This window comes from Aptenodytes patagonicus, chromosome 1 (genome assembly GCF_965638725.1).
Source record: "Aptenodytes patagonicus chromosome 1, bAptPat1.pri.cur, whole genome shotgun sequence".
NCBI classification, from domain to species: domain Eukaryota; kingdom Metazoa; phylum Chordata; class Aves; order Sphenisciformes; family Spheniscidae; genus Aptenodytes; species Aptenodytes patagonicus.
The window spans coordinates 136,868,004-136,894,590 of record NC_134949.1 but is presented as its reverse complement, the minus strand read 5'-3'; the positions used below and the strand labels follow the sequence as shown (position 1 = coordinate 136,894,590).

The 26,587-nt window shown below is 37.9% G+C and overlaps 1 protein-coding gene across 1 annotated transcript in view; it reads left to right on the top strand.

Annotated features, from left to right (window-relative positions):
• Positions 1–20,940, top strand: part of PDK3 (pyruvate dehydrogenase kinase 3) — a 58,996-nt gene extending 38,056 nt beyond the window's left edge. Inside the window, exons 5-11 of the mRNA XM_076356034.1 lie at positions 1,689–1,778; positions 5,427–5,504; positions 7,656–7,732; positions 8,975–9,076; positions 9,693–9,803; positions 14,668–14,781; positions 15,877–20,940. Of these exons, the coding sequence (XP_076212149.1) occupies positions 1,689–1,778; positions 5,427–5,504; positions 7,656–7,732; positions 8,975–9,076; positions 9,693–9,803; positions 14,668–14,781; positions 15,877–16,020 (716 nt within the window). The 3' untranslated portion in view covers positions 16,021–20,940. The remainder of the gene's footprint in view (positions 1–1,688; positions 1,779–5,426; positions 5,505–7,655; positions 7,733–8,974; positions 9,077–9,692; positions 9,804–14,667; positions 14,782–15,876) is intronic.
• The last annotated feature ends 5,647 nt before the right edge of the window (positions 20,941–26,587 follow it).

The window sequence follows — 26,587 nt, the reverse complement described above, 5'->3', positions numbered from 1 at the left end:
TATGTATTTTTATTGTTGTTTTTTCAGCAAATTATCTAGACTTTCTTGCCTTCTCAAGAGGTTGAGTATTTCTAACTTAAGTTTTAAATTATATCCCTTGTCTCCCTCTACTTCCTATTCACTATTTATGAATAAATGCTAGAATTAGTCATCCTTTGTCATTAGGTTCTGTTTCATTTGTTGTTACTAGTAAACTTCCTTTTTTATATTCATATTACAGAGTGAAAGGAGTTACTTGCACAACTCCTATTAACCAGTATGTGCAACCATGCAGAAAGTGATCTGTATAAAGTTAAGGACAATCTTGTGATCTCTTTTAGTGTATCTTGTACCTTTTAGCTCTATAGCTTCATTCTCTGCCCAATATTCTGCTTTCATGAGCTCTTGGAAATTGTAGTACATTACAGATAACACGGATGCTAGAGTACTGTAGTGTAAGGTATTTTACTACAAATTGTGAGTCTTTCCAGTAACCTTTTATGTGACTGGCAAATGCCTTGCTGTCTTCCATGTGGCAAAGCACACAAATGAGATAAATGTGCAGCTTATTCTTTACACGCATCTGGACAGACAAATGACAGACATAAAACCAAGTTAAGTTAAAAGGCTCTTACAGAAGAGTTCTAGCAATAAGTAAAAACATTGTCCTAATAGAATTATTGGGCCAAGTGTTAGCATAATTTGCACTAGTTCTAAAATATTAAGCTTATTTCATTGAAGTGAAATGGCTTTTCCTATGGACACTCTTATTTAACTGGTTGAAACTTAAAACCACTTATAGATGCTTAATGCTTAATTAACCTTGTACAATTTCACTATGCTAAGCAATGTTAGTGATTCATCCATGATGGCAAATATTAATCTTGAAGCGCTGATGAAAAGGACAATTGGAAAGCAGAACGCAGAAACAGGTTTTTATGTAGTTTGTATTTGTTTCGCATGTTATTGACAGACTGTTTCTTACAGTGCAGTTCTTCAAGGTGCAGTGTGCCAGTGTATTAGCTCATCATGACCGGAATAGGAAAAGCTTTCAGATCTTGTCTTGCTCACCTCATACTGCATCTGTTTCATATCAGAGCTGACTAACTTGCTAAAATAGCAGAAAATCACTTCTGCAAAAAAGTGTAAAACCTTTCTTCTACTTTGAGAGCTAAACTCTCGGGGAAGGATCTGGTGAGTGCCAGACCCTTGTGCAAAGGAGGGAGTGGGGAGCGTACTGCTGAGAGTCAGGGAGAAAGCTGAGTGAGTGAGACCACTGCCAGCTGTGAAAGTGCAGCTTAGGTGAGTGTAAAAGGCTTTTAATGCTTGTCTTACAGTTCCTCAGTCCTTTTTACTATAACATTTTCATTGTTGTGAGTGCTGCTGTTCTAACGTTAATGGTATGAATGAAACATTTCAGTTTTACCTAATTTTTGATAGTCCACTTTGAAATGTAAGTTTTCACCTTAACCCTCTCACACCGCTATTTCTGTATTAACTAGTCTTAGCTATTAAAAATGAAAAAGGAAAGGAAATAAAAAGAGGAGGGAGGCAAATAGTCTCCCTAAACAAGGGTTCTGGCAATTTGCTAAAGTATCTTTTTACAAAATGGTGTGCTATCCAGTAAATTTCAGATACCATCAGATTTAAACTTTCTGGGCTGCCTCAAGTGTAATAGGCAGCTTACTGCCATTTCTTTTTCCTTTTAGCACTTCTTTTTGGCGGAGATATTAATCCTGCTCATCCCAAACATATTGGAAGTATTGATCCTAATTGTAATGTGGCAGAGGTGGTTAAAGGTAAGATGAAGTTAATATTTTTGTTGATTTTAAAAAAACCCACAACTTGGAATATGCATAAATATGTTAGAGATACAAAAGGCTGAAGGCGATATAAATTTGTTTAATAAAATTAAAAAAAGAAGAAATGGAAGTTCTGCAGTTGCTCACAATAAAGCCATGGGCTTATTGAGACTTTCTAATGTCTTCATTATTGAGAATGGAGAACCCTTTGGTATGTTAACAGAACTAAGAAAACAAACGAATTTTTTAATAACTTTCATCTGTCCTTTTAAGTACCAGATTAAGTATCTAAGTGTTTTGTTAAACTTCAGACATTTTCTTCCCTAAAATACTTAGAAGCAGGTTCTCATGTACTGCTTTTTTATCTGATGCTGGTACTAAAGAAAATAGAGAGTAAGTGAAATTTTGCGATTTGTTTAGTTAGGCCTTTCAGTAAAATGTCCTCAGGTGTACAGATATTCCAATGAAACTCCCCATTACTATGTGCATCTGATTATATCGCAGCCTGTTCTTTCTTATACAGAAGACATGTATGTGATGGTTGTACCTGAATGATCCGGCACAGTCACATTAGAAATCCTGTTTGCTTAATAAATCCTGTTTGCTTAATGTTGTGAATGTTCCTGCGCTTTCAGAATGTTAGTAAGTAGGCATGAGGCAATGCTGTCTGCTTCAAGAACTTGTTTATTGAAGGTTCACACTCTGGGTGTATCTATTTACAAAGACAGGTCTTGCTTGTAGGTGTGAATTCTACCCTCTATCCTTCACTGCTGTTTGTGTAGCTGCAAGAGGGGAAGAATGTGTTTCTCCCCTTTGCTTTCTTTCAGCCTTTGGTGAAATAAGAGGGAAACCTTTCTTATGTCAGACTTTGACCTGCATGATAGCTTGCTTTGTAATGTAGATGCTTTTTATGTTATGAAGGCTTCTTGGCTTCTAGCTCTTTTGGCTCTAAGGTGGCCTTCTTCCAGCAGCTTGCTTTTCTTTTGATTGATCTTACTCCACTTTGGCCTCAGCATTGTATATGTTGTGTTGTTTATTTAGATATTCCTTCTAATAGCAATGTTTGAATCTATTTTGATCATCAAATTCATAGTTGCTACCTTGAACAGAGCAGTGCATAGTGTCAGAAGGTGCTCAGTCCAGTTTTCAAGCCAGTAGTTAAAGTAGCTCTTCCACATCTGAAGAAATAATCACTAACAAAACAGGGCATCATAAACAGTATCCAGTGTTGTCTTTCAAAGAAATGAAATGTCCTTAAAGACAGAGCCTGTCTAGAGTCAAGGTGATAGAGGCCATTTCCTTGTAGAATTGGTGGAGGGGTTAACTTACATTCTGTATACTGTGCTAGCTCCAGAATGTTCTGGTTCACAGGCAGCATTCTGAGCAATTTGTCAGAGATAAGATGTTGATTTTGGCACTGTATGTGGCAGCTACAAGCTCTGTATGCCCTCCAAACATTGAAGAAATGATTTAAACAGTCAGTTCTTACTTCAAGCAGCTCCACCAAGTGTTGTGTCTGTAACTGCCTGAAGTGGGTCTCTCTATCCCACTGACTGTCCTACAATAAGATTTTTGAGCTGACAGCAAATCCAGGCTTGTTCCTGGAGCCGGGGTTTTAGATTTACTGGTAGATCCTTCACTCTTGTTGCTACTTACCTCCAGCCACAATGAGTGCTTTGAACTTTGCAGTCTCTTTTACAGTCTTAGGACTTTGCCAAAGAGTTGGCTTTTAGAAGAAGGTGAAATGTAAGACTGCACTCAGACTCTGACACAGTTTTGCTTGGGGCTGGGTATTTTACTGGGTCATGAAGTGATAGTGCCTTCCTGTTCATCTCAAGGGTGTTAGGGTGGCTACTTCTTGAAAATGGATGAGAGTTCTACATTAGATTTAGGGAGGCTAAATGGATTTATTCAGACCCTCTTTGTTCTCTTGAGGTTTGCATAGTGGCTGTGTCTGCTCCACATCCGTGTATTAAGGGCTTTTGGTTTATTCCCACACAGTTGCTGATTCGCTTTTCAGAGACCTTGAAGTCTTTCTCTGCAATAAGAATCCAACTCCTGTCCCCTGGATCCATATCTAATTTTCATTTCTATGATGTTGAAGCTCTTTGAAATGTATTAATGTATTCCTTTCTCCATGTAGATGGCCTTATGGTCATATTAGCTACATTGCTATCTTCAGCTTTTGATGACTGAGTCAAGATTGTGGCTGTGCTTCTTATGTCCCTTTTTTCTAAAGCACAGGATTACTCCCAAGGCCATTAGAAGTTCCGAGATGATCTTAGAATATCATGTAAGTGTAGGTATTCCTGCATCTTTTTCCTAAATTGTGCACATCCCAGGCTGAGGTTCTCTGTACAGCTTGGATATTAAATGGGATTTTGATCTTTTTACTAGGGCACGTATTATTGTGTTAATGTCAGAACCCTTTTAGAAAGACTTCGGAGCTGACCATCTTGACACACAAGGTTCCTACTGGATAGCTGATTTTGTGAGACATTCCCAGGACTTGATCAAGAACATTTCCAGTGTTGATTAGCTCCATTTTACTAGACCTCAAGCAGCATTTGTGTCAGCCTTGTGTGATATGTCCAGCCCTGCAGATGTCAGAACAACCGATATAATTTTTTTTCAGATAACAGGCACATATAGATTATTTCTGTAGACATCTTAAAGGAGGACAATTAAAGGTAACCAATCCTCTCTGGGGACTAGTGATTTTACTTTCTTTGTGTTTGTCACATAGCTCTGAGTCTTGGCAGTGACTGTTTTGTTTTGTAGTGTCACTTTGGACAGGAGGAAGAAGATACATGTAGGGCGAGGTCAAATGCAATTGTTACGGTATCTTAGCAAATTTCTGTCTGTCTGCAGAACTGCCTATCTGTTTATGTGCTTGCTCTTAGCTCACACTTATTACACGGAAGCCACTTTCGTTAAGGTAGCTTAAGAAATATAGTTAGAACACCTTTGAGTTTGTGGTTTCTCTTTAAGCTAACACTTGCTGCTTGTTTCTAAAACATTTTTGCAAATGCGGTACCAGTGAATATTCAGAACCACTAAGAAAAAAATCTTTCAAACAAAAGATGACTTAAACTTTCTTGCTGTACTTTGACAATACATAAAGCCTGATTTGGATTATGGGGAGGCTTTTTTTATTTTGGCTCAGTAGGAGAGAATGAAGAATCTTAAAGATTCCAGCTTTCCCCCCAAAAGACCTTGAAAATCAAGTATTGTAAACAGTGTTGTGTTTGGAAAAACTGATTTAATAGTTGCAATGTCATCCTTTTTTATTTGAGATGGAAAGAACAAGCATTAAATTGTGATCGGGACGTGACAAATAAGTAGATATTACGGTCAGCCTAAGATTATACCCTTCTGGTTTTCAAGCCCTGAACAAAGACCAAAAATAGCTTGTCTCTAGTAATCTGCTTTTGTTTGTAGAGCTTTAAATAGAATTTGCCCTTTCTTGCCAAATGGGCTGTAAGCATACAGAGAAAAAGGAATTAGAATGGATACCAGTTTCACACTTGTAAACTAGTTAGTAAAATGAGCGTTCGGCTTGTAGTCTTTCACATACAGGATGAACTTTGCTAGTTGTCTCTAGATGATTTTGATAAATCAGTGTTCTATTCTGGTTTTTTGTAGATGCTTATGAAACAGCTAAGATGTTATGTGAACAGTACTATCTGGTGGCACCTGATCTGGAAGTTGAAGAATTCAATGGTAATTGTGAAATTAATTTGTGATGTATGTAAGAAAAAACATTTCTAATATCTGTGATTTCTAGTTTTGGTAATGAATTGTAAGTTATAATTTGAACGCTGCAGTCCTGTATGCAGAGTTACTTTTCTTCTTCTAATGTGTCTACATGGGCACCTGAATTCTAGTTTATTATTGTGACATGTTTGTTTACTTCTTGATGCTGAATGCAGAGTGCTAGCTGCTGAATTCGCTATCACTTTAAGGAAAATAAAGTGGTCAAGAATCCTCATAACTGGGAAGGAAACACGCCTGCCTTCTAACTAACCTTTTAATAGAGCTGAAATCTGTTTCATTTTGAAGTATGCTTGTAAATTCCACTATCAGTCCCTGCACCAGTGGTGAGCTCTTCTGTGTAAGATGGCAAAATTGGAAACTTTTTTTACATAGTCTATGCTTTAAGTCCTAGCATAAACTTCGCACATGAAAATCTGTTTCAAGTTGATTGCAAAGATGAAAATTGGATGCTACGAAACTGATGAGACAGTCCTTGTCAGTGTATTGACTGATTTTTGTTCATCATTTCTGTTGACAGAAGGTAGATTATTTTTTTAAGTTAAAATAAATTGTCTTGAGTGATTGTCTCACCGATTTTGGACAGCTGTCCAAACATAAGACTAAGATGTTTCCAAACTTCAGCAGAAGAATTGCAAAAGTCTCAGAAATGGGTAACGCTTAAAATGGAGAGTGATATATGGGAACATATGTTGCTCAAAGTACTGTTTAATATTGTAGAAATCCTTCTTTACACAAAGTGATATTGTCAACACTGATGCATTACTACCAGCCCCTTCTCCCAAAATCAAAGGACCCAACCTTTCCCCCCTCCAAAACAGTGATTTTAGAGCTAAAAGTACTGAGTGCTACAGCAGAGGAATCAATGCAAAATTCATTTGAAGGCCTAAGTAAAAAAGATCCAACAGTAGTGAAAACAAGTTGCTGGATCTCATAAAAAAAGTGAGGAAAGAATTACTTGTTTCCTTTAAACTAGCTTATTATCAACGTGAGGAAAGTGACTTTGCAAATTACCTCACGAGCAACAATAACATGGTTTCTACATGTACTCTGTGCCTCAAATGAGTACGAATCAGTCTGCCTTGGTTTTGGGGATGCATAAGAGAATTGGAGTATGGACTCTGACAAAATTAACATAATGAAACAGCAAGTTGCCTTGCAACTAATTATGCAGAGCATTGCTTTGGTCTTCTCCTTTTCCTAGGAGTTTTCACTACTGTGTCTCTTAAAGTAATAACTGGTATTATTATCAGCCCTCAGTGCCAAAAAGTTGACTCCAGTCATGTTCTGTGTGCATGTTTGTATCTTCCTGCAGTTTATGAAGCAGGCATTTAGAGACTTTTCTTCAATCTGAACTGCTGCTGAGTCGTACAGGCTGTGACTGCATAATTTAATGCCAGTAGATATTTGAATGTTCAGGGATGACTGCATCTTCAGCACCAAAACTGTCCTGGAATGTATTAAATGCAGCTGTATAATTTCCTGCCAAATCAATTAGCACTCTAGCACTCAGAGCTGTGCCAAGCCATACACCTCTGCCAAAACACTAACAACAGGACAACAGTGGACAAACAATTCAGTTATGATTTGGAATAAGAAAACTGTGATATTGTTTGAAATATATTTTGAAATTTTTTATGAATACTTTACATTTTATATGTTTTAATTAAGGGAAAATATGTAGTTGTTTTTAGAATATTTAAACAGTGACTTTTTTTCGTTTAAGAATCTTTTTGTGCAGCAAATATTATGCTTAAATACTGTGTGTTAAGAAAAAGAAAGTTTCCCACTTAAGTAGGAAAGTTCTCTTAGTTAACGTACATTGTCAGTACGAAACCAACCACTGCTTAGTTGAAGTTTCATATCTAAACAAAGTCTGTTGACATAGATGTCTGAAAATCATCATTAGAATGTGTTATTTCAGGTGATAGCAGTAACTGAAATTTATGTTTTTATTTCATGGAGCTAATCTTGCACTTGGAAAATTAGAACATGCTTACATACTTGTCTTTGCCTACAGTTTCACGTTATTCCTGTAAATAGAAATGCTACGAAATACTGTTTTGAAAAAAAATAATGTCTTTATTTTTATTTTTTTAGCTAAAGCTCCAAACAAGCCTATTCAAGTAGTCTATGTACCTTCTCATTTGTTTCATATGTTATTTGAATTATTCAAGGTAGGTTGCACTTGTTAATATTTGGAAGGGTTTTGTGAACTTACATTACTGTTGAAACTGAGATTCTTTTCAGTTACAGCTCTTAATGTTCTTTCAGTTTTCCTTTCTTAAGGTTATTCTTAAACAAGTGGAGAGGGTTTGAAACTGTTAAAAGCTAGGCTTACAGCCCCCTCTTATGACCTTGTGTACTTAAAAAAAATTTCTGTGTTTTCCCACTTCTCCTTTTGTGCTTTTGCAGCTGATTAACTTAAAACACTCATGATAGTCTATTTTTGCAATGATGATATATTCATTACCTTGCAATTTTCATAAGCTTGCTTCTTCATTGCATATTTCGGGACTGGTTAGGATCAGTGTCTTTTGTTTATTGTGAAAGCAGGCCATATGTCTTTGAATAGTGTAAATGACATGCTTTGTTTTGGTTTTATTTGTGTTTTCTGAATAATTGGAACAACAGTGAAAATGGAACATGTGAGAGCTATTGTATGCTTTCGAGTAAGATAGGTGGTCTCTAGGTGGTGCAATTGAACATCAGAAATTCAGGGGAAAAAATGCATTTGGTCAGAGAGAAACATTTCCTAAATAATGGTATTTTGGGTTTGATTTCAGACATTTGTCAAGTATATTCATTTAAATCTTACCCTATTTTGTCATTTGTAACATTAGTTCTAGGGCAAAACAGGTGAGAATTTGTACACTACTTGTAGGTATGTTTTGGTACAAGTCATGAAAGAGTATGAAACCAGTAAGTTGTAGCTGTAAGTAATGGTAATCTGTGACAGACTGGCAATGGAAACTCTGTTAATAGATATGATAAAGTCAGATTCATAGATGGTAACTTAACAATTGTGTGACCCAGGCTGAGAAAATCAAAGCTTGTTCTCTGTGGTGAACATCACTATTGGTGTTCTGCAAGGTGGAGGTGAAGGGTGTTGTCATCCCTTATATATAATTACTTGATTTCACACAGGAAAAAAGAAAATTCTTGCTTTATGTTCTCTGACTCTATATCAAATAGATAAAAGTATGTATAATGGAGTTCTGATATAAAAGTTTAACTGGACAATTCATTGACTTGAAAGCACTTCTTGAATTTGTTTTAAATACGACCTTTTCTGTCTTGTATACAAATGTAGGACAAAGTATCTAGATTCAACAAAATAAATGCAAGTTCTAAGTTGTCACAAAAGGCATAGATGGTAAAGTTAGAACCAAAGACACTGTTTTTTCTTTTATCTTCAGAATTCAATGAGAGCTACAGTGGAGTTGCATGAAGGCAAGAGAGAAGGCTATCCATCGATCAAAACCTTAGTCACTTTGGGGAAAGAAGATCTATCTATTAAGGTAAATGCCTAAAAATAATTTGCAGCTTACAAACCTGCTAGGTTTATAGTAGTATGACTTGTAATTTGAAAAGGCAAATTAATTACTGTATCACTTCTGACACTTGCTTCATATTCATTAGAATAGAATATTTTCAGTTGGAAGGGACCTACAAGGGTCATCGAGTCCAACTGCCTGAGCACTTCGGGGCTGACCAAAAGTGCAAGCATGTTATTAAGGGCATTGTCCCAATGCCTCCTAAACACTGACAGGCATGGGGCATTGACCACCTCTCTAGGAAGGCTGTTCCAGGGTTTGGCCACCCTCTTGGTAAAGAAATGCTTCCTAATGTCCAGTCGAAACCTGCCCTGACTGATGCAGCTTTGAACCGTTCCCACGCGTCCTGTCACTGGATCCCAGGGAGAAGAGATCAGCACCTCCCTCTCCACTTCCCCTCCTCAGGAAGCTGTAGAGAGCAGCAAGGTCACCCCTCAGCCTCCTTTTCTCCAAACCAGACAAACCCAAAGTCCTTAGCCTCTCCGTTAATATTTCTAAAGTCATTTAGATAATGCTGCTTGAGTTTTGCAGGTTTTTTTCAGAACATATTGTTTAAAACTCTTAACTTTTCATTCCTTAGATAAGTGATCAAGGTGGAGGGGTACCATTAAGAAAAATAGACAGATTGTTTAACTACATGTACTCAACAGCACCCAGGCCTAGTTTGGAGCCCTCGAGAGCTGTGCCTTTGGTAAGCAATTGCAGTATGTATTTAAATGTCCCTTTGCACTACTCTGGTTGTACGTTTCCCTTCACTGCAATCTACTGGATCAGGTTTTCCATTGAAGAAACTATTTATCATTAGCATTTCTATGCAGGTAAAACATATCAGGAGAAAATGGGTTCTGTTATCATCACGTAGTCTTTGGAATAGAAAATTGCGTTTCTTTGTCTTGACATTATATTCTTGGAAACAAGCGTGTCTGCATAAGTACAATATTTTCACAGGTTAATGGACAGGATTTTTAGTGCTGTATTACTGAGAAGGTGGATAACCTAATGAGCTCCTCTTTGGTGTATAAATTACTGTCTAAGTTTCCTCTAATAAGCGTATTGAAAAGGTGAGCCACACTGTCAGAATTATAGCACTTGAGAAACACCTCCTGGTAATGCACAAGCTTATATTGAACTTTGAAAATTATTTTAATGTAAGTTATGAATGGTAAAAACACATTTAAAAAAAAATAAATTCTCAAACCTGCACATGATATGAACACTTTTGTTATATTCCTGTTCAGTTGGAAATATCTTATGTGATATTCCCTTCTGAGATGTGTCAGGGTCAGATTTCAAACAAACAAAATTCCCCTATAGTTTCTTCTATGCAGGGAATTTTTTCAGTGTTGAATGCGTAGATTCTTTTAGCAAGCATGATTTTTTAAATTATTATTAAAATTAAATTATTATTTCTAAATTATTTTATTAAATTACATATTGGCTCATTGTGATAAAAATGATATAGCTACTGTTACATTTGCCTGGCTTTCAATAAGTGGATTAATACTGATAGTGTATTCTTGCCTCTTCTTGTCTTTGTTCTCTGTTGCTTCTGATGCAATCCTTTATCTTCAAGCATGTCGAGAAAAAGTTGATTCTTTGAGAAATTTCCTTTCCCTATTTGGGAACACTCGTCCAGCATGTTGTTAAGTGATTGGGTTTTGGTTTTTTTTTTCCTGCTGATACTTCTGTGCTTGAAGTGCCTTCAGGCAGCTAATAAAATGTGGCTCAGAGAGTATGTGACTAGTTCTGATATAAAATAATTAACAGTGAACTGAGGGTGAAACCAGTTCAGAGAGAATAAATTTCCTTTTAGATTTTTAGCAGAAAGTCTTTATGGTACTTAGTCCGCAGTTCATAACATTGTGACACCTAAGTGCATTGTTTTCAGCAGTGTTTGATGCCACTGTGGTAGCTGTGAAACCCATTTCTGTATCTGCATTGACTTGATATTAATCCTTCACAGCTCCTACCTCTACAACACATCTTAGTTATGTTTCAAACTTTTGCTTTTTCATAGAAAATCGTCTTGAATGGGATGAGTGATAGGGAATAGGCCTTAATTAAAATATAAACTTTTTTCTTTATGTCAAGAATGGTAGAATATTTCTTGATTCATAATCTGCCTTTGTTCTGTCTCACTTTTGATCAGCAATTTACTATAGCAGCCTACAAGGATTTCCTGAAACTTGTTCTCACTGTAAACTTACACCTTGATTACCAGTTGTATTCACGATTAAAATGTCTCTTTGTGGCTCTCTGATTGTAAAATGTGTTCATTTTAGGATTGACGCTATCTTTTTTTTTCCCATGCATCTTTAGCAATGCATTCCTGTGTTTATTTCCTCATCTTCAAGACCGCTTACTTTTGATTCTGTGGCATTTAGACTTAGTATTCTTCTACTGTACCCCATTTTCAGGCCTTGTTTTCCTCTTCAGTCTATATGTCACTGTAGTGAGACCTGCAAAGTATCCCCCCTTCTCTTGTGAACCTTTTGCCCTGTGAGTCTGACCGATGCCTGTACGTGACTGAATGTCGAGTTGTTAAGCTCTGTTATTTAAATGTGCGTGCAGAAAAAAAAAAGTTGAGAACTGGGAGTCTATGGCATATCTTTCCACTAAGAGGAAAAAGGACTTAGCAGTGAAGCTTGACATGTTATGTATTATGGCCCAGATCAGATAAAAACAATTATGCTATACTTTGTATGTCAGTCTAGAAATAAAAATCCTTCAGCAGAAAAGTTTGGCATAAATCCTCTTGAAAGTCCATACAGAAGGAGAGTTTCTTTATTGCTTAGTGCCAAAGACCAAACCACTTAAGAATTACGGTGGTCCAGAAGGTAGGTAGCTCTGTGCTTGTGTCATTCTTGACTTAGACAATATTCTAAACTAAATTGCAATGCAGTGTAAATAGACATATTTTTCTGTTCTAACACTCCCTCCCCTTGTTATATGATCTCCTGCCTAGTTTATGAAACACTCATGGACTTGGGGAGTGGAAGAGAGGGATCTTTTTGTTGATTGGTGAAAATTCTTTCCCAGTGTCATTGCAAATGTTGTTTAAAAAATGCTGAGAAACCTTGTTACCATGGCAGCTTTTGGATTCTAGCAGGTCTTGGGTTCATCTGTACTGCTATACACATAGTGGAAATGTCAGAAACACATGGTAATGTTTAATGATAATTAGGTTTTCTTAGAGAATTTAATGATTCTCTTTCTGGCAGCATTTGTTTACAGTGGGGAAAATGTGGCTTAAATTAGGTTTAATTAAACCTGTAGACACTAGTAACACAGAAATTTAATAATTTCCTATTTGTATAATGCATACTGTAATATTTAAGGAGAAACTGGCTCTAAAAAGCTTTCCCTTCTCAAGGCAGATGTGCCATCGACTATATTCTGTCCTCTAGGTCAAGCACAGACCTATGTAGTAATCACTTCTTGTTAATCGTCTTTGGCAAAATAGACCTTTTGCAAGGTCTTGCCTTAACAAGGTACTCGTCTGGGATCTGTTGTCTTCATATTTCTAAGTTATCTGTTTTGGAAAATACCCTGAAGACAATGTAGAGAAGAGACAGGAAATTTTTGGAAGAGGGCAGTATGAAACAATCACATGGGCTAGCACAGAGCGTAAAAATATTCTCCTGGAAGGAGCAGGAGGCAAACAGAAGTTGGGCATGGGTTTTAAGGAGGTGTAATTCTGGAGAGGGGAAAGTATAATGTGTTTTCAGGCTTGCTTGATACTGCCCTTTACTTGAGCTGTTCCTGGGGGTACGTACTACATACGATTTGCCTGTCGGTTGCTGTGCTTTTTAATTTCTGTAATGTATTTATTGTCCGGTCTCCAGAAAAGATGCAAGTCAGCCTTTGGAATTTTTTTTAGTCCTTGCTAAGACAGTCAAGTAACTTCCATTTTTTAGAGGTTAAGAAAGAAATGCATCTCGTTTCAAGACCAGATGTTTGGAAGTGATACATGTGTGTCTAATGGGAGTCTTTGAGAATTACATTTTTAAAGCATACTGTTTGAAAAAGTGCAGCTAAGCAACTGTTTTAACTGTGGAAAGGGACACTAATAACTATAAGCGGTGTGAGTAGAAAAGGGCATCTTTGGCATTTCTGTTTCTCATTTTGCTTAGAACAACTGAGTGAGCAACTCTACCAATTTAAGATCACTAAATTTAGACTTCTGTAAAAACAAGGCAAAGAGGTCAGAAGATACTGTAGAGATAGTAGATGACAGCAAGAGAATTTGTGATAGATACTGTAGTACAAAGTTCTTTAATGTTCACCCCTCCCTCAAGGGATTTCCTATAAAGTGATACCACATATTAGCTGTGCATAATGCTCACAAGTCCTCCTTCTTAGCCTTCTCTTTTTTGCATCACTTTGGGGCTTTGTTTTTAAGATGCAGGGCATGATTCTCAGTTATCTGTCAGGTTGCCTTTGTAGAAATATTATAGTGGAATGAGTTTATTGGTTTTCTGGTCTAATTCTTCTTGTAGTCCACCCTTATGGAAAAGTTGTATTACTCCATTGCCTGGTATATCCTTTTCAAATCCTTGTGTGTCTGGCTTCCTTTATTGCTCTGGATAGCCCTGAAAAATTCAGGGATGGGGGCGGGTGAATAATCAACCACTGTGATTCTCAGCACGTACCCCGTCATCTGAAAGAGTTGATGTGTAGGCCAAAATCTTACTCCCTGGCTGCAGTGAGAGCGCCTTGGTTTTTTTGTAACTTTTTCTGACAAGAGTGGGTTGGAAAAGGTGCCAAGTGTTGACCTTGTTGCAGCTATGGTTATGAATATTAGTGTTGTAAATTTAAAATCTAAAATTTGTACCTGTCAAGTCTATTATGCTTTGAAAATTGTGTGGTCTGTACAGGGTCTCAGTCCTCAGATCATTCAGTGCTGTGGAATCCTGATCTTGTGTTAGATGGGTAAACACCAGCGAGCATTATTTGCCTTGTGTTGCTTTGTATGTAGTCTTCTGCAGTAGTCTTCTGATCTCTATTGCAGTATGGCATCAGCAATCACTTAATAGTGTGACCTAGATGAAGTAAACAGAGTTGTCTCTGGCTTTCTTATGTAGTCTCCTAAGTGCGGAGACATTTGAGAATAATAATCCCAGGCATGGGGAGAAAAAACATGCTGTCAAAAATCTCATTTTTACCAAAGAAAGAATGGAATATTATAGCAATGGTAATCATAATGAGGAAGCAGTAGAGAGTATCGGTTTGCTTTGATGACTGGAGGCAGCATGTACTGCCTACCTGCCTCTTTGAGAAAATGCAAAATGGACAAGGTAGTCCTAACAAAGGACTCTGATATTTTTCCCTTTTCTGTACTTAAACTAAGAATTTATGCCTAGGAGAAAAGGAGATTGCTCAAAAGGCTGAATACCAACTTATAGTGTAGGCTGAGTAATAAAGGAAAGCTTGAAAAGTAATTTGATGCAAATCTAATATTTAGGTATCTTCTGTTTTATAAATGATTGCAGTGATCTGTTGCATTTTTTTTAACTTTTCACCATGTTTTTCCTTTTGTTTCTTTGTTTTTGTAGGCTGGGTTTGGCTATGGCTTGCCAATTTCTCGTCTGTACGCTAGGTACTTTCAAGGTGACCTTAAACTCTACTCAATGGAAGGCGTTGGTTCAGATGCTGTAATTTATTTGAAGGTATGAATTTGACCCTTTTATAAGCTAGTAATGCAGTGCAATTTGTTTATAGCAGGCTGAATAAGTGAACTTTCTCTCTTTTCACTCTTCAACTTGTTTTCAAATTTGTAATTGCTATCTTCATTATACTTTATCTAACTCAGTTACACAGAATCCTAAAAACCAAGGTTATAAATATTAACCTGGCACTAATACTAGTTAGTTTGCTTTGATTTTTTTTTTCAGTCCCCTGTGTTGGATCTTTGAATTTTGTTAATCCATCATAAGTGCTGAATTTTCAAAGAGCTGCGTGATGAGAGATAATTTTCATTAATACTTTTTGATTCTAAAAGTTTTGACCCACAATACAACTGAGAAAATGATTGACTAACTCCTGACTAGTAGGCATTTTTTTCTATGCAGTTCTTGACCTTTGTGCAATAGACTGTATTGATCCTGTTGCCATTTTTTGGGAGATCCCAGGCTGCTCAGGGACTTAAGGTTGAATTTCATCAGGGAATTTAAAAGAATATAGCGTATAGCTCACGTGCAGGTCGTTGGCTTAGCGTTGTCAGTGTGCTTTGCTGTATGTAGCGAGTGAGTTGTGGAATCCTGTGCTAACTTTCGTTTCTGATGGGTTTAATCCTGTGCATGTACACACGAAGGAAAAAGGTATGGCCTTTCTCAGAGGAAAAAGGCATGCTAATGGACTGAACTAGATCAGCCCTCACAGATCAGTGTGCTGACGACAGAGTCCAAGTTTGTTGAAGTGAAATGTTTAGGTAAAGTAGCTGTCTGCCCCGGGTCAGTGACACATCTCCCTTAAATGTTTTTGACCAAACCTTTTGTTCTTGCTTGTAGACACCACTCCCTGGAAAAAAGGGAAATATTTTAAAGTGTTATTTTCTTTTAACTTTTACTATGACTAGTACTTTGACTATGACTGGAGCGATTAGTCACAGCTGAAGCATTTTCAAAATAGTGTTGTGACATGTAACCCTTGGATAATTGAGACACTTGTTCGATACAGAAGTTGTAACTGTAGAACTCCCCAGAGTATCATCTTGCTCTTGGTATCTCTAATGATATCTTACCATTGCTTTTGTTTTTCCATAGGCCCTTTCAAGTGAATCATTTGAAAGACTTCCCGTTTTTAATAAGTCAGCATGGCGACACTACAAGACCACACCTGAAGCAGATGACTGGAGCAATCCTAGCAGTGAACCAAGGGATGCTTCTAAATATAAAGCTAATCGATAACTTGCCACCTTTTGTCTCTGTTGGAGATAACCTCTGCATTCAGTATAAAGTCTCTGCTTTGTTCCAAAATCCTTCAAACCACAATAGCTAATTACTTCCAAAGAAAGACCTAATCAGGGCATTGAAAAATACTAAGAACAAAGTGATGATTGGGACTTAACGGAAGGCACTAAGCACGTTTGGTGTGTGAATCCTGTCTACTTCACCAGAATATGCTTGGTTGCTTCAGTCATGCATTGACAAAAGGGATTGCACTGTGATTGCACTTAAGAATACAATGTTGTAACATAAAGATACTATTTGAAATGGCCAGTTTTTATTCCAATATAAGGATTGGCAAGATGTGCAGGATCCCTTTAAATGGTGAATAGTATCTTGCACAACAATACAGTATAAGAGAAAAATTCTAATGTAGTTAAACATACGCTTTGAAAATCCACTCTTTGCTGCATTTTATATTGCACGGTGTCACCTGTTACAGAAAATCCCTTTGAGCTCTTCAGATCTTATATCTAATGAGCTTATAAATGCATAGTTCTAAAAAGGGTTGTGCAGCTTTAAACTGATGCTTTCCCCAAATTCCCAAATCCATTTGTCAAGTGCATACAAAAATTATGTTGTTGTAAGACATTGGGACTTCCACTTCTTGGTATGCACCTTAATGATTTTCTTGACAAGCAAACACAGAAATGCATTTCTATACATTTTTCCTTGTTTTGAGGAAAGATCATAAGTAGTTAGATCATCTCTCCATGCAAGAAATTCTGTCAACAGAGGGGCAGGGGGTAATTCAATTTCATGAATTGAGAAATGCTGAAAGGCCAGACAGCCAGTCATACAAATGAATTTGCCTTAAGAGTGTTGGAACCCGATTAGTTTAAAACCTGTAAATAGTTTGCAAAGTTATTTATATATTCAATGTCTGACTATAGTCTGGTAATCTGAATTTGTAGTGTATATAAAGATGTTGTACACCAGCTTTTGGAAAGTGTCATTGGTCTAAATACATGTAACTGGAAATACTGTAGAAATGGGAGGGGCAAAACATAGCTGGTACCTGATTTAAGGGAAAAAAAGAATCGAAGAGAAAAAAAAAATAAGTCTTTTCCCCTTAAATTTATTGTAAGGGTTATTGCTGACTATTAGGAAACTGTTCTTCACCAAGTCTTTGCCAAATACTGTTTCTAATACTATGGCCTTTCAGAAAAATCTGTGAAATTTAGAAGTTCTGGTGATATCCTAGCCGTGGGAATGAAGTAGATGAGTTGTAAGCAACTCTGATGCACCCTCAGTTTCTCTTAGGTGTTTTGATATTTTTTTGAAAGATATTGCAGATTTTAGCATGAAAAAATGAAACTTGTTTACTAAAATTGTGGGGGAACTGTCCCTTTTGTCCTCCCAATATTTATTTTTATAAAGAACTGATCTATTAGGTAAACAGGGAAATGCTGAGAGATTCCTAGGTGTTTTTTAAAAAAAAAAAATCTTAGTTTGACTTAACGATGGTACTTTGCACTTACATAGCACATTTCATCAAAGGATTACAAAGTGCTTTGAGCAATAAACTTCATATAGCCCCATTTCTCTGAAGAGTCGGAGTCCTTACCTTGCAAACCCTTACTCTTACCTGTTGCAGTCAGTTCAAGAATGTGTATGTGAATAGTTCATGAGTTTGCAGGGCTTGAGGTTCTGTGGGCTTTTCACTACACTGTACAGATAAGTCACGTTGGAGCGCCAGGCTGTTTTAACGCTCTCTCATACATGTCTCTGCGGAGTGCTGCCGTACTGTTCAGAGGTGGAGATACCAGGACAGCTGCTGAAGGCCGTCTGACTTGTCAGCTGGTAAGCGGTGCCCTTCTGAGCCCCCTCTGCCAGCAGGTAGGAAGAGGGAGCGTGCTGATGGGGCTGTCCTCCTCTTCTCCCAGACCGGACTCGTTTGACCCTGGCTAGGGGATCTTTACATGGCACGGTGAGGGTGTAACACCTGTGGCCTCCAGAGCAATAATTTCCCACGACTGCAGGCGCTGCTGCAGGGAAGGCAAATTGCTATTCAAGCGATACAGCTATGCTGCTGGGGTGAAATCAGAGTACTAGTTTGACTGAAACACCAGTTGGAAGTCACATCTACTAAAATTTAGGCATATTGAACTTGTTTTCATGAAGTGAATATAAACCATGGAAGCCAATGAATGAAAGCTGAAGATACTGTGAAGGATGTTATGGTATATAAGTCATTTCACTTTATTCACAGAAACAGCTGGCTGGCTTTCAGGACTGATGTGCTTTAGGACTTGAACAATGAAGTCCCCTGAAATGGCACCTATTTCCAACAACCCTGAGCACGTACAAACAGCTCAGAGCAGGAAGGTAGAGCACAAGGAATGCATTTTCTTTCCATTTCCCAAGGTCTGTTTGTGGGCATTACGGTGAATGTGAGCGAGAAGCAACTTTTCTCCTCTCCAACCGTGTCTAGGCAGCCTGTGCTTTAGTGGAGATCCAAGGTATGCCATAAATTGTTCTTCACTCACTGTCCTCACGCCATGTTTCTACATAGGGGTATTAGTCTGACAACTCTTAGGAAACAACAGCAGCAGACCTTCGATTAGAAGAGAGTTTTTCAATGGGTATGCCTGAAAAATGAGGGCGGATGGGTTTTTAATATGGCTAGTTTAACTACAGATGCTGATCTTTTTTCAGTTCCTTCTACCTTTGATTGGAGTCTGTTATAACTATTTGTTTTAACATCTCGGGGCTGTTAATTCCAAACTTTCTGATGATATAAAAGTGTATTTCTTTTTTTTATGGATTTCAGATGTATGGCCTGCTAATGTTATTGCAACCTGCTTGTCTTGAGTTACAGGACACATAAAAAGAAAAAAATGTTTTCGGTGAAAATGCTTCGTATCTGTTGTGTTTAGTGATTAACAAAAACTGAGCAGGACATGTTTGCTCCTCGATTCTTCCTGAGAATTTGCAAACAACTTCTATGTGTCGTAGTGTAACAAATAGTTTAACTTTTTCGTCCAGTGCGCATTTTTCTGGTGTATGTGTCTTGAACGTGATCTATTACTCCCCTGGCTAGTTTAGTATTAGTAGATACCTATCGTATCATGTACACATCATGTACATATTTGTGCTCCCTGCTTTTCTAGGCTTTGCTTTGACGCTAACAAGGGGTCTTTCAGAGTCAGCACTTGATGAGAAATATTCAGAAGATACTGAAATGCTTCTTTTACAACTCAAATGCGCAGTCTTTGCCTCTGTACTTGACTGTGATGACCTAGGATAGTACTGAGAAAGTCTTTGTCCTGCTGCAGTTTGTGCTACCTCTTGGGCAGCGTTTAAAGCAGGTCCCTTGACACATGCTTAAAGAACAGGGATATTAATTGTTGTGTTCTTGGAAAACTCAAGCTACTTTTTGGCTATGTACACTACACTTGCTGCTCCAACTGGATAACACGCTTTTCTTTGTCCTCAGTGGCATGTAGAATTTGCTTTGAAACAGCTGTTCACTTTCTCTAAAAAGTGAGCAAGAGTCATCTTACAGTGTAGTGCAATCTCCTATTCACCTCCACCCAAATTTAGTATTTAGGGTGAAATCTTGACCTCATTGACATGGAAGACATTCCCCCCCCCCCTTAATAAGCACTTTTAGATCCTTATGTGTTAGGTGCTGCAAAGTGCAAAGTGGTCTTGATTGATATAAACCATTTTGTAGAAAACAGCCTAAATGTTTATTGTTAGTATTTATCTCTTGAGGATAACCATGTCCGACCGTGCCATGTTCAGTTTCTTTGTATGTTTCCTCGGTTGCCATATAGATGCTGTGGTTTCCAGTAGCTCTTCATGTCTTCTTCCTGACATAGTCACCTGCCTGTGAATTAATATATATAAACGTGTTTTTGCAGAACTTAAGAGAATATGATGGCACATGACAGAACGATGTATTACTGAGTTCAAAGGTGAGTTTATTCACAAATGAGGAACATAGTTATAAATTGTGTAGCAACTTCAGGGCTGAATCTTGCAAATACTTGCACAAGTAAACAGTGTATGAGAGTAATCCCACTTAAATGAATCTGTTCTCAGGATCAGGACTTAAGCTGTTGACATTAATTTGAAGCAATGAAGATTTGTGTAACTGAAGTGGCTTTCTAATTAAAAATAAATAAGAATCTAAAGTTCACGTGCTTTAATTGCAGTATTATGTTGCCTTAAAAGATCTCAGAAATTGGCATAGAGATCTTGTTTGTTTCTTCAGTCTAGAGCTTTTTATGTAGTATCAGTAGGATTGACGTGTTTGTGATAATTCTGACATTGTCAAACTAGTATTAATTGCTTTATTAAAATTTTTCCTATGAATTGAATACTGCCCAGAGGTGCCAGATTGACAGGCCTTTGAAGTTCATCCCCTCTGTAGATCGTGTCAGGCATGTTTCCCAGTGGTGTGCTATCCCTGCTCTCAGCTGTTCAGCAGGGACTGTCCTTACGCGAGGGACCTGCTAGCTGTTTCACGCTTGCCGTCTCTGAGGAACTGCTAACAGTGTGCTAAACTTGTACTGGGTTTTATGATGTGAGTTTCTGACATGGGTGGAAATCAAGTCAATTTGTTCCCAACATCGGTTATGGGACAGAACTCTTAGTGGTGAGCTGGCCTGTGTTGCACCTAGCATCCAAGAGGGAAAGAGGTCTCGTGTTGCCTTTCCTCTGAGGTGGCATCATTTGAATCAACTGAACCTACAATGGAGGAGTGGGAAGCTAATTTTTCATGAGGTCACTTGGTGATGTTTTAATTTTGAGTCTTCTGTAACTTGTGTTGGAATTGTTTCTAGTCCAAATACCCATGTATATAATTTGTGTATACTTTTATTTTCCTTTTTTCTTTCCGTTGCTGACAAATAAAAATATGTAAAAACTACATGATGACATTTTTAAGGGACTGATTTGGTTTCACACACTGTGGAGCTTAGTTTGTGATTTGGCAGCCCAAGGTCAACTTCACACATGCCTACAGAGGGACACTGAGAGCCGCAGTTGGGAGCTCAGAGTAATTTAGGATAAAAGTGTTTTTCTTGCCTGTTTTGGCACAAAGCAGTTTGAAATCTTCTATGGAAACGTACCTTTGAGTGTTTCCATGTCCATCTCCCTCCCCCCCTGAGATTTATCATTAATATCTCAAGCATAATTTATTTTTTAAGTTGGTTCTAGAACTAATAAATGCAATTGCTTCCGTATTGTATTACTCTGAATTTTCAGGTACATTTAATCTGGTGGATTTTAAGACTTTAAAACTTCTAAAGTCTTTCATAAATACGTTTTATTCCCGTCAGATGTGAGTCTTTATGAAACGCTTATTTTCACAAGAAACTCTAGTTTTCATTCTGAAGTTACCTTCCAGTGATTCTTGTGGCACAAGACTTGATTTGTATTTAAGAAGATAAAATCACGTGCTAACATAGCTGAACTTCACAATTCTTGATTTTGCTGTTATGCCAAGGACCTGATATCAAAATATTTACGAAGACAGCAGTTGTATGGAAAACAAAATTGTACTTGATTTGTGCGGAAAAACTGAAACATAAGAATGTTTCTGCTAATTGTAAATCTGAAGATGTCTCTTTCTACAAAATAATGGAATTGCAAGAGCATTTGTTGGGAGACTGGCTGCTTGAAAAACTAGTCACTACAGAAATTACTCTGGGTCCATCACTTCTGCAAGTATGTTTTTTCTATGTTATTCCTTTCTCTATACAGATAAGCTCCCCGGTTTCTATAGGTTTGTAGCTGGGGGGGGGGGGGGGGGCAGGCAGGGAAGGGAGGACGTGTAGGTGGGAGTGTGAACCCTAAAGTATTTTGGGATAAAACTTAATTGTCTCTTTTGTAGTCTGAGAAAACTGGGTTAACCTAGTGACTCTTGTTTTACTCTCTTTTTAACTAGCATTCATTGCTGTTTCTCAGAACACTGAGGTAAGAAGTTCAGGCCTCTCACCTAGAAATGGCTGTTTCTGAATAACTGCCTAAAATAGAAAGTCTGTGGCAAGCACCCCACATTCTCCTTTTCTCACTTTCATAGAGGAATCCAGAAACAGTTGTAGTTTAAGAGCATTAAGTTGAAATAATTATAAATTAAACTTACTTGGCGACTGAGAACTTTGCCATTTGAAAATATAAGGTAATATTTCAAAAAAATAAGCTTCATTCGTGTTCTCCAAATTCTTAGTTTTGAGGGAACACACAGCTTTATAAGCAGAAAAGGTGTTAGCGTTAGCAAAACCCAAGAGCTGAATTTTGGTACTATCCGTACGTTGTGTGTTTCAAACTTCACGTAAATTTAGCTAGACTGTGTGGTTTCGCTAACCATTTTGCTATACAAGTGTATGGTGTTATTTTTCCTTTGGTTTTATAGCCCTTACTGTTGATCAAGACTTAATTTATTGATTTAATAATTTATTAGTTTACTATATCGGTGCAGGTAACAGAAGGGAGTATTTAATCCCTTGAATCATCATTGTTGCTGTGGTAGGAGCACAGCTTCATAGCACTTCAGACTGCTGGTTTGCGGAAATACGGGATTTAGAGGGACCAAATTCAGTGAGATACTGAAGGTAGGGATTGAGCTACCTATTTTGGCAGTGCTGACGCTTCCTCTGAAGTGAATGGAGAGGAAGCCTACAGTTTTAGCCACTTCCTAATACTTCTGTGGAGTGTGACATTTCCTTTAATGTTCAGTATTGTTAAGGATTGCCTCTAATGCAGCCTCGCTTCCTGGAGTTTTTGATGTCCTGACATTGAAGTAGCAGAAGCTCCTACAGCAGTTTAGAACCAGAAGTGAGTTATTGGGGATTTCTGAAACTCTGGTATCTGACTGATCTGGGTACGTCAGCACGGTTTGTCACCACACATTGTTTTCTTTGGTTTGGATTTGGTTTTTTCTGCTATATAAATCTCCCTAAAGCTAAAATTCCCTGGATTATTCTTGACATTTGAAAAGTCTGTTATAAAATAACACCCAAGGCTTCTACCTTGAAATTTCTTCAACTTTCCATAAAGTTTTATATGCGTTCGTAACTTACTCAAGAAAATGAAAAACAAAGTTTGTTACCAGGCAATTCCAGAACAGGAAAATGCCTGGAGACCCAGATTTCTTGACTCACTAACTTTCTTGTTAAGTAATAAATGAGGCTCCAGTTGGTCAGAATTATGCTAGAACTGAGATCCAAGTTTCTTTCTGATGAAGAATTTATTTTAAACCTTCAGATGAGAAGAAATCTGCATGTTGCACTTTCTCGCTGCTTACCATTTGCCATGGTGGGATATTCACAGGAGCCGAGTGGTTAATTAAGTAGCTCAAAATTGCAAAATTTGTCAGCATAATATTTGACAGTAGCTGTCTGTAGAATGCGAAGCAACTAGTTGCAGCAGCAGCAGCAGTATAATGAGAATTTATGGCTCTAGGACACAGGCTTACGTGGGAGAACAATTTGTAATGAAGGATCAGTCTGTCATTGTACATTCATGTCTCTTTTTAGACTGCTGTAGACTCATTCAGTACTTCTGTTTCCACTGAAAGTAAGAAATTTAAATCTCGCAGTAGACAGTTTCTAAATGTAGTCAGGCATACCAAATGTGTCAGGCATGCTTAATAGGAAAAATTAAACATTTTTTTGTCAGATTGGTTTATAGTCATCATCTTTAATTAGGGCTGTTTTTACTTTTAGCTTTTGTACCATCTCCTCTAGTAGTAAGAGTAAAATTAAGTGAGTTTAGTAAATAATGCCTGCTGTATTTTGTCTAAGAGCATCGGCCGTTCTTGTTACCGCAATCTGAAAACCCTTCTCCATCTAGTGACTTGAATAATTTTTTATGTCCTTGGCCCAAACTATCCCCCTTCATATCTCCTAGTCCAAAGGCAACAGGCATGTCACTTTGCTGCTACTAGCATGCAACTAGGAGACACGATTTGAAAGTTGTAAGATGATTTTCCTCCTTGATCTGCCACTTGTGGATTCTTTTCTTGAAATTAATAAATGAGCAGGCGCCTGTAAATATGCTGATTCAAGACTTTTCAGAAGAAAGCTTCAGTTCTGCCAGTTTTCAAGGTCACATGTTGATTTGTGTTTTGGTATTGGAAGGCTTTCAAAGGACAGCTTCATTAAAATTTTCTTGTGGTTATGGAAACTGATGCCAGCTTGCACTGTTGCGAGATGTAAGTCGTTAAAAGGTAGGAGCCGTCCTAGCAGACTTGAGGTTGGTGGTGGTGTGCGTGGCTTCTGCTGTGCTGCTGTGAACGCCTCCCTTGCCTGTTTCGCTTTGCTCTTTATCCTTGTGATAATAAATTTCTTCGTAGACATAAGAATACTCGATATAATCCTTGGGGCTGTGGAGGACCAAGACTTAAGGCATAGTTAGCTTTGCATTCAGGTAAAGGAACCTGGGTTTTTGTGCGTGCGTGTGAGTCATGGCTGTGTGGTAGTTTCTACGTCTCTAAATGTTGGTGAACTAAAGGTTAAGTTTTACCACCAGGGAAGCAATATTCTTTCCTTCTTTATTTTCAGATGTGGGTGTCCATTTCAGTAAATGGGTGTCCGTTGTCGGTATGATGCGGTATGCTTGAAAACTGCCTGCTACATTATGCAGTAAGTAAAATGGCCAGGTCCTGTACGTTACAATGTAGAAGCTTACCAGCTTTACAAAACATTTCGCAAATAGCCGTTTGTGATGGATGAAGAGGCTGGAGTTATGCTTTGTTCCAGTATATTTAAATACATTTTGTCTTGCTGTTACTCTGTGCACTTCATGACCGAGAATGCCGGTTTGCTAAACATTGTGTTTTACAGCAAGAGAACTGAAGTTTCTAGATTTTTAATGGCATATGAAAGTATTTTATCAAGGTGCTTGATACACAACTGTCAGTGCTCAAATATATAATTAATCTCTAACTTTTTGTTTCTTGATAAACAGTGGAACAGTTGGGTAAAACATGCAAAAAGATCACCTTGGGCACGTCCCTGTATATATAATTGCATTCAGTTAATGGGTGAAGTCCATTCTGCGGATGGCACGGTAGTGCCACCACTCTGCATCATGGCTAACAGCGTGTGAGAACAGAGGTGCTTGATCTCATGGCATTATTTTTTCTTCCATTTCTTTAAAAGATACAGGCTGTGAGCTTGCCTGGTGTTTTCTGACGGTTCTCCACGTTCTCTCTGTGTCTATGATACAAGTACGTGCTGTGGGATGGTTTGAAGAAAAGGTACTCGGGGGGGGGGGGGGGGGGTAGAAAAAAAAATTAAACCACCCAAGATTTGCTACGCTGTTTGGATTAATGTTTCATTCCGAAGCTGCTATTGTGGGGGTATCTGGTTAGTTCTTATACAGGATATGCCTTTTGCAGTTTTCTATTTGCATGTGAACAATACGAATATTTAAAATGTCCTTCTTGCTCTTTTCTGGAGTAAATGCACACATTTGGGAGAGACCTTTTAGATAACCAGAGCGCAAAAAAAAAAACCAACCCACAACCAAAAAACCCCAGAAACTTTCTTTAAGGGATAGTTTCATATTTTGTTTTGGCATTTGGCTTTTAATCATGTATTGTAGCGGTGCAAGCTCAGGACGCTGTTGAAAATGAAACTAGTTAACTTTTAAACTGATGATACAAAGTATCTTAAGTATGGCCAAGTAGCAAAGTAACTGGGTTCCTACTGGGTTTATGTGTGAGTTTTGAAATGAAAAAGCTAGAGACTAGTATGGTATGTAGTACATTAAAATAACACAACCCTGTTGGTATTCGAAGCTAGTCACTTGTAAAGAGCAGGTTATAATTAATCTACTTTTCCTAAGTGGATGATGGCTTTGCAGTTCAGTTACTTTATTTTATGGAAAACCAGGGTTTGTTTGTAGGGAAATATGATTAGAGAATGATAAAAAGTATCACAATGTGCTGAAGAGGCTGTAATTTATTGTAACAAAGCTGTTCCTAGAATTTGAAATACCTGCAAGACTTGATGTGGGCCTGCAGCCTGGTCAGTGCCACCATGTGGGATTTTCCCCTTGAGTGTTCCTGCCTTCGTATGCTTAGGCACAGGAATAATTGTTTTGCGGTAACGGACCATTTTCTTCTTGATTAGTGCAGTTAAACATTTAAAGCATTAATTTATTGCTAGGTTTTGTAAATGTGAAAACTGTGTCTTGCAACTGTATTTTCGCTTCTGTTTACCACAGTCACTTAAAGATTTTTTTCCTTTTTTGTTTTTAAATTCCTGGATCCCCAGCTTTCCCTTGCCAGAGGTTTTGTTTGCACCCTTTCTGCAAGTAGGAGAAGTCAATCACAGGGGTTTAGGGTTTACTGCACTCTTTGATCCCTTAGGACCAAGCTCACCAGCCAGATACCGAGGCAGCCCCTGCCGACCCTGACGAGGTGCTTCGAGCCTGTGGGTTCATTGCTGCAAAGGGGGAGCGACTCGGGGTCTGGGCACTGGTACAGAGCCTGAAACAGCTCGGTTCACCTGCCCTCACAGACGTGTTTCTGAGCATGAGCTTTGCTGTGCCAGCAAGTGCGTCCCCT